At 56.4% G+C, this 7985-nt stretch overlaps 1 protein-coding gene across 2 annotated transcripts; it reads right to left on the bottom strand.

Moving 5' to 3' along the window:
- Nucleotides 1–1967: 1967 nt before the first annotated feature.
- C2cd4c (C2 calcium dependent domain containing 4C) lies at nt 1968–5340 on the bottom strand. Of its 2 annotated transcripts, none has more exons than XM_076919598.1 (2): nt 5027–5340; nt 1968–4609 (listed from the first exon to the last, which is right to left on the bottom strand). In XM_076919598.1, exon 2 carries the CDS (start codon nt 4579–4581, stop codon nt 3313–3315), a length of 1269 nt encoding a protein of 422 aa, XP_076775713.1. In that variant the 5' UTR covers nt 4582–4609; nt 5027–5340; the 3' UTR covers nt 1968–3312. The 2 variants fall into 2 exon arrangements, with proteins under 2 accessions (XP_076775713.1, XP_076775714.1); XM_076919599.1 differs by having other exon boundaries at nt 5163–5340.
- Nucleotides 5341–7985: the final 2645 nt, after the last annotated feature.

Below are 7985 nucleotides of genomic sequence, written 5' to 3'. Positions count from 1 at the left end.
CAGGCACCCAACATGGATGTAACCCTCCCCTCAGCTCAGCCTTCCTTATGCTGGTTCCCTCTGAGGAAAGTGAATCGGCTGTGACTGAACCCATTAAGACGCATCTGCGCGTGGCCACCCGGCTGCCCACTGCATCTTCAAGGGACGACAGCTCAGATGGAAGCCACATCGGCAGGGTGCATGCTGACACTCACGCCTGCCTCCGCCATCTCCACAGACCTTGCTTCCTGAGTTCCCTGGCTGTTGCAAGGCAGAGAGAAGTTCTCCTGGGACTCATGTGAACAGGCAATGCCAGACAGTCTGTGCTTCCTCAGGTGTCCTCCCAGGCAGTGTGAGGCGGGAGAGGGGAGGAAGGGGGGACCAGGCTCAAAGGGGCTCTCAACTTCGGGCAGCAATAGCATTAGAAATCATGATGCAGGCCCTGTGCTTTGGCCCAGGGAAGCCACAGCCAGATACAGAGACACAGGGTAAACATGGCCATAAAAGGGCACACATACATTACATATGGACACAGGTAAACACACACACAAAAGTGTACAAGCCAAGACAGAGATGTGTTCAGAGTCACACAGGGTGTCAGTGAGACACACAGAACACTTGCTTCCAAGAGATGACATCAGCTCTGGAATGGCATGAATGTGGCCCAGGAGAAGGCCAGTTGCCCTGGCAACACATCCCAGGGCCTCAGCCTCAGTGGCGCTGCCCATCTGGCCACTGGCAGAAAGGGCTGCTGGGATCCTGAGCCAGCAGGGGGATCAGGGAGATCCCAGTCGCAACAGGAGGACCTGATGTGCCCTGGGGCAGAGAGGGACACAGTCCTGTCCTGGGATCAAAGCGATGTGCTGTCCTTGATGAGGATCAGAGAGGCCACAGGGCCTTGGGTAGATAGCAAGGGCTGTGCCCTGTCCTGGAAGTCTAGGAGACCTGTCAGTCCATAGCCCTGAACCTCCAGTCACCAGGGCACCCAGCCTGGGTTCTGCTCACTTCTCTCCTGTAGCTGGACATGACCAGCCCAGCCCTTCCCACATGGTCCCAATTTCTTCCCTCCATTACTGTTACCCATGCCCAGGCTGGTAGAAGACCACAGGTGTCACATCATGGCAGGTCTTCCCCTTAGCATTGGTCCAACCCACCCATGGGACAGAGGTTAGGAGCCCACGTTGACAGATAAGGCATCCTCACCCAGCTAAACTGAATATGTGTGCATGGGTGACCCCAGGGACTAGATGTCCCAACTCCAGTGTCAGAATCATTCCCACTCAGTGACTCACTGCAGAGAAAACCCTGTTCCAGCTGAGAGGCCATAGAGGGCTCCCCGTAGTGCTACCACCAAGGTGGGTGCTGGGCTAGCACAGAGGTTAAAGCACTTAAGAACCATCATTAATAGTCGGCTTTGAAAAACTTAAAGTTACAGAACTGCTTTGTAATTGCAGTAAATTTCAAATAATATCAAATTAATTATAAAGTGCCTACCACCTAGGCAGCAGCCTCTAAACCTGTCTTCTGGTCTCACTGGGCCAGACAGGTCCAGGCCAGTTCCTGGTTTAGGCAACTGGCAGTATCTAAAGAGACCACAAGTAGGCAAGACCTAGAAAGAAAACGGAGCTAGCTCTCTGGGGACCATACAGCTTGCCTCCCCTCCCAACCTCCACCAGATAGCTCGGCTTTCCACGGAGTCCACAGGCCTTCAGCAGCTTGTGGGATATCCAGTGTCCACTCTGCAGACTGTTGTGAAGACAGGCTGAGTTGTATGGATGAAGACTGAGGACAGAACCCAGCACTGGGACCTGTGAGTCCCCATCACAACAGCCAGGGTCTGCCTACCTCTTCTATCTTCTGTTCAGCCCCAAGCAGCAGAGAGTATGAGTGTGAGAAAGGTCTTCCTCACCCCGGGCTCCCCCACCCTGCCAGCCATCCACAGTGAAACTCTTGTTGTTATTAAACACAAATCAAGCAGGCCTGCACCCCCGCACTCCCCAAACACCTTTACTGCACTAAAAACAGCATTATAAACAAATACATTTGGGGGAGGTATCTTAAAAGGTTCACACAGAGTCAACTGCAAACAAAGCAAACAGTGCAAGGTGTAGAAAACAGGGCCCCACAGAGCATAGAGGATGGGAGACAGAAAACAGCAGGAGACCCCTGGGACCCTCGGTCCACCACTCCAACTGACCAGCCCAGGTCCTAGATGTGCCCTAGTTCCAGAGACAATGGGGACCGGGGGGGGGGGGGGGGGTTCAACTCCAAGGTGCTTGGCTCACCTCAAGGGTCCAAGCAATCAACCCTGAAATTCTTTTCTAGAGGGACAAGAGCTTTTGGAGTTTGAGGAGATAGCAAAAGACAAAGGGACGCTGGACCCTCCCTGGTCCACCACTATCCAACAGGCAGTCCATTCTGTTCTGAGCCTTAGAGTTTGTGCAAAACACAGCAGCCATTCAGGGACCCATGCATCCCACCCCATGAGGATTTCCTGTGCAGGAAAGACACACATAAACAACCCAGAGCCCCGCCCCCCCCAACAAGCGCACACATGTGTGTGCGCACGTGCACACACACAAACACACACACACACACACACACAGCCCACCCACCACAACTATAGCCTATTTACACTCTGGAGCAAAGGGCGACTTGCCAAGTGCACCCTAGGAAGGCGGTTTGTAGCCAGCAGGATGGGGAGAGAGCCACAGGCCTGAGGCAGAAGCTCCTGGGTTACAGGTGGCTCTGGTTGATCAGCAGGAGTGGAGGGAAGGCTGTGCCAAAGAGCCATCAGCCAAGAGTCACAGCCTTCCTCTGCTCTCTGCGCACTCTGGGTTTCTTGTCTTCCCCAGCTCCGGCTGAAGGCCAAGCCCTCCTGTGGTTCTGGATGAAACATCAGCGCCAGAACTTGGGAGGCTAGACCTACCTGGCGCCAGCCTGGACAGGGAGGATGACCTCCCAAAGACTGGGAGATGTCACAAAGAAGTTCTCAGAGCGTCTGAGCAACCAGACTGTGCGGAAAAACACCCGCGTGCAGCGAAGGGAGAAAAAAAAAACAAAAAACAAAAAACGAAGTTCCACACTCAGGGAACTCTGCTCTGAGTCCCAGCTACTTTAGGTACCGGGATCCTAGCACTGCTAGGAACCCCAAAAACTCAATGTGGGTGGGTCAGGGGGGAGGGGTTTCGGTCAGCAGGGCAGTGTTTGCGTCTGCAGCCCATCTTCTTCTAAGAAAAGAGCAATCCACTAAGAGACCCAGGGAACGCAGGGCCACAGGCCCCGCCCACCTCCGCCCGCTCAGCTAAGTATAGAAGGGAGGGATCAGTGACCTCACAGAAAGGGCAACAGGGAGGTCAGTGGCAGTTCCTCCTCCCCAAGGAGTGTGTCCCGCTTAAGGCTGCTACCCTTATTGACAACCTTGATTCTGAGGGCCAGCTTACGCACACTGGCTGGCCCCAGGCCGTCAAAGAAGAAGTCCTCGTTGAAGATGGGGTGGCGGCTGTTTTTGATGATGGTGCTCCGTTGCTTCTGCAGCTTCCCGGGCACCAGGCACAGCCCCACACAGCAATTGATGCTCCGGGCATCACAAGGCCGGTCATACAGGCCCTCAGCCGCCAGCAGGCGCACACGCAGGCGAGCCTGAGCAGCCTCATACTCGGCCAGCAGCCTCACGCTGCCCCTGGTGCCCATCCGCACTGTGTGCTCTCCACGTGGTGCCTGGCCAGACTCGGGGCCTGGCTCCGGGGTAGCCCTGCGGGTCAAGCGGCGACGGACACCTGGGCTGGTGTCTGGTGTGCTGTCATCCGCAGACAGGGAGCCATGGCGACCTACCGACTGTTTCAGCTGGCTCACTTTGGCCTGGCTATCCTGGGCAAAGCCCTTGAGCAGCGATACAGAGCGAGACAGCAGAGGGGACCCGAAGGGGGACGACTCAGCAGAGGACCCTGTGTCACTTTCCCCACCACTGAAGTAGCGGCTAGGACTCATCAGGGCCCCCCCAACCTCCCGGGATCCCCCATCACCTCCATTGGCCTTGGCCCCTGCTCGCCGGCGGCCAGCACCAGGGGATCCGACCTGGGCCAGGGCCCCGTGCTCACTGTGGAAAAGGGACTCCTTGCGTCTGGTGTGTGGGCTCTCGGCCAGTGTGGCAAAGCCATAGGAAGTCTGAGCCTTGGGCACAGAGGGCAATGACATGGCACCCTGTGCCTGGGGGTCAGCGTTGGTGGCTTCCTCGGCTGTCCAGTCCTCCGCACTCTCTATCTGAATCACATGCCGTGTGGCTGCCTTCAGCAGGCTCCTGCTCTCTGAGGCCAACTTGACCGGCAGCCGGGGACTGCGAGGTGCTCGACGGGGCCCAGGTGAAGCCAGATTTTGCTCTGAGGTGGAGGGACCCAGGTCCGCCTGTCCCTCAGCCTCTGTGGGGCCTGAGGGCAGCTTGGGCGGGATGAAGAAGTCGGGGATCTTGTCCGGAGTCAGTACGTTGCTATACAAAGGGCCCTTGGAGGCCTTGTCCCCAGCCTCGCCACCCACCCCGCGGCTGGCACCATTCTCCCCAGACCCCCGAAGTCGTTCCAAGAACCACATGTTGGTTTTTCTCATGAGGGCAACAGGCAAGAGACCAGGGAGTCTGGGAAAAGAAATAGAGGTCAGAGGTGACACTTGTGCTCAAAGGTCACCTCTCAGGGCTGTCAGAGGGTGGAACTTGTGTTAAAGGGTCACCTATTAGGGTTATCAAGAGGTTGGCATCTATGCCCAGCTGTCAACCGACTGTCAAGGATGTCAGGGGGTGGTACTGTACACAGGAGTCATCTGCCAGGGCCCCATGGGTTTGACACCTGGTTCAGTAGTTACCACCTGTCAGGGTGGAAGCCAGCGTAGCGTAGGGTCACGCTGAGCACTTGGGGCGCCCTGAGCAGGGTCAGTCTCCCACGCGAGCTGGGCCCGACCAGTATCCTGCGCACCCACCCACCACTTCAAGGGGTCGGGGGTCCCCCCGGGAACCACAGGCCTGAGCATCCCGGCCCCGCCCCCGGCTGCCACCCACCTGTGGCTTCGGTACCCAGCTGCTACGCTTTGCGTTGGGGGAGGCGGCGGCAGCCCTGGGCCGGGCGCAGCGAACTGACCGCGCCCCCGACTCCCTGTGCGCGGGGTATGGGCACTGCGGAGAGCGCTGGGCTCACCTGCCCGGCGGGCTGCGGCGACTCCGGAACCCGGAGCTCGGCTACGGCCGGGAGCAGCTGCGAGCGAGGTGGCAGCTCAGTGGCCAGCTCTGCGCTCGGCGCGGGAAACCGCCCACCAAGCCGTATTCCTCCGAATGCGGCCGCGCGCCCGCGTCCTCGCCATCCGCGAGGGGCGGGGCCTCCCGGAACTGGCGGGGGATAGGGGGCGGGGCCCCAAATATAAATAGGGCGGGGTCTGCATGCGGAGCGGGGCCTATGAGATAGCCTCCTGGTTCATGCTAGGGGTGGGCGGGGCTACTGGTAAATAGGGTGGGGCCTGAACAAGGGGCGGAGCTGGCAAGAGTGGCTGGACTTCATTGTCCTTTCCCTGGGTAGCACTGAACCACCTGCCTGGTATAGGGTGGGTGGGGCGTGGCTTCAGTACAGAGAGAGTTCTGTGAGGGTTAGGGGCGGGCCTAGCTCGTGAGGCTGGTCTTGGGTTCTTGACGGGGGTCTCCTAATACCAATTTGTATAGCCTGTGGTCCTGAGCATGACCCAGACTACTGATCCAGGCCTCCGGATGCTAGACTGAGTGGAATACTGTCTGGTTGGGGAGCTGAGGGGCGGGGCTTGTGGCACTGGATCCAGCTGAGTCAGGCTGTACCACTTCCAGTCCTGGCCTTGGCCCTCAGCTCTGGGGAGCACAACAGGCCCCTTCACAAGCCAGCTGATCTTCAACCAATAATAATTGTAATGATTGGAATTGGAAACTGAGTCCTTGTCAGCCTCTACACGACCTTCTCCATCTCTGGCTCCCATGGCACCCAGCATCCTCAGCATTTGTAGATGGGGTGACAGTTTCTCTCTAGAAGAACCCACCCAGAGAAAGGCCTGGTCATTGTTCGCTGGGTTTCCACAGCCCAGCATCAGGTCCTTGACGAAATGCACCTTCCATGGGCCTACATTTATCTGGTACCCATCTATGGCCAAATGACCCAGAAGCTGGGAACAGTCTGATGGTCATCCTGATGACCAATGAGACAGGTAGCCATGGAACAACATGACACACACCTTTAATTCCAGCATTTGGAGCAAGGAGGGGAGCACAGGCAGGTCTCTGTGTGAGGCTAGTCTGGTCTACATAGTAAGTTCTAGGACAGCCAAGGCTACATAGTGAGACTGTCTCAAACAAATAAAACAAAAACAAAAGAAAGAAACAAACAAAAAACTTGTAACAGGAAATCTAGAGGACAATAGAAGAAATTGTCATCCGTGGTCGGCTGTGGCAGAAGAGGCCTAGCATGGTAAGGCCAGGGCTCAAACCAAGGGTAGCTACAGGATCACAGCCCCCAGGAACCAGGCTGCCTTGGGCTTGCTCAGCTGGTGCTTCAATCCTGTGGCTGTACATACTCCCCTCTGTGTGACGTCAGGTAAGCCTCCCAACCTCTCTGAGCTTCTATAGGTGAGCAAGCATCTTAGCCCAAGGGTCCTGACTCAAGCAGCAAAGGACCCCAGAGGCTGGCTCCTACACCATAATACCTGGAAACTTAGAAACAAAGGCCCATAGGGAAAGGTATCTGGATGTGGATCCCCAAACCCACCCTCTTGGCCCCTGTGGACCCCACCCTGCAGAGAAGCCTGGCCAGCCCTTCTAGCTGCCAGATGGCAGACAGGAACCTTTTGGTCAACAAAGCCGTCTGCTTCTTTCTGAGCTGAGCAGAGCCATTGGCAGAGGCAGACATGGCCAAGCCCCTCCTATCCAGGACTCAGGTTCAGCTCTTGAGGCAGAGAGCATCAAGATTAGGAGGGATATCGATCCAACTTCTTCCTGCAGTCCTGAGTCGTGCCACCTCCTGCTGTGTGACCTTTGCGCCCAGGCCAGTGGGAGGGGTATTTCCCAGAGGTCTGTGAGGCATTCTGCTCCTGAGACTGAACAATCGGCTCAATGCTTAAGAGAACTTTGCTCTCAAAGGACCCAGGTTCAGTTTCTAGCACCCACCTTGTGTGCAGACATACACATAAAATTCAATGCAATACTACAGAATTAAGACTCAAGGCTCAAGACCCAGTGCCAATCCTGCGACCACACAGCTCTAGCAGGGTCACTCAGAATGGTGGGCTGTTGGCAGAGGGGCCTGACTGCTCCTCCTCCATAGCCTATTCACTTCCAGACATGTGCAGTGCTTGGCAGGCCTACAGAAAGCTAGATCTCCTGTCTCTGTGGACACTTCAGAAGAAGACAAACACAGAATTTGAACTCAGAACTCTCCTACACCCATCCTAAGATTCCTCTGGGCAAATGTTTGTTAATTGAGTAGTTGACAGTGTGAAAGGTAAGGCTGTAGATAGAACTCCCCCACAGCCACGCATGTGGGCTTCCTGGTCCCTGCTCATCTCATACCTGGGCACCCTAGACTCCTCTGGCTCAGGGATCAGGGAGATGATGTGCCCGGCAGCTCTGCCATCCTTGTCACCCCTGGCCCATCCAGCCCCCTCCTTGACCCAGGTCCCTGAATCTCACTACACTTCCTCTTCCAGGTCCTCAGACATCCTTGTCCTGTCAAGGAACAGTTCCCACCATAGTGCTTCTTTTCACTGGAAACCAAGTTTATGACCTCGTGCTTAAGAAGCCCAGCAGCTTTCTCCAGCACTCCCCGGCCCTATGTCCTTCACCAGTCCCTAGGCAAGCCAGCTTCACATACATGGGTGTCTGTGCATGCTCTCACTTTACCCAGAACTCTCTTCCTCCTGGGGATCACCAACAGTCCCTCAACAAAGCTCTCCAGGTCCTATGAGATCCCTGAGCTCCAGAACGCTCCTTCTTCCAGATGTTATTTATCTGG

Source organism: Arvicanthis niloticus, chromosome 22, assembly GCF_011762505.2.
Source record: "Arvicanthis niloticus isolate mArvNil1 chromosome 22, mArvNil1.pat.X, whole genome shotgun sequence".
In the NCBI taxonomy this organism is placed as follows: domain Eukaryota; kingdom Metazoa; phylum Chordata; class Mammalia; order Rodentia; family Muridae; genus Arvicanthis; species Arvicanthis niloticus.
Note: the sequence above shows the minus strand (reverse complement) of the source record. Positions and strands in the feature narration are given on the sequence as shown.

Coding starts and splice junctions, on each gene's coding strand:
- C2cd4c (XM_076919598.1), bottom strand. CDS start 4,581: ATGAGAAAAACCAACATGTGGTTCTTGGAACGACTTCGGGGGTCTGGG.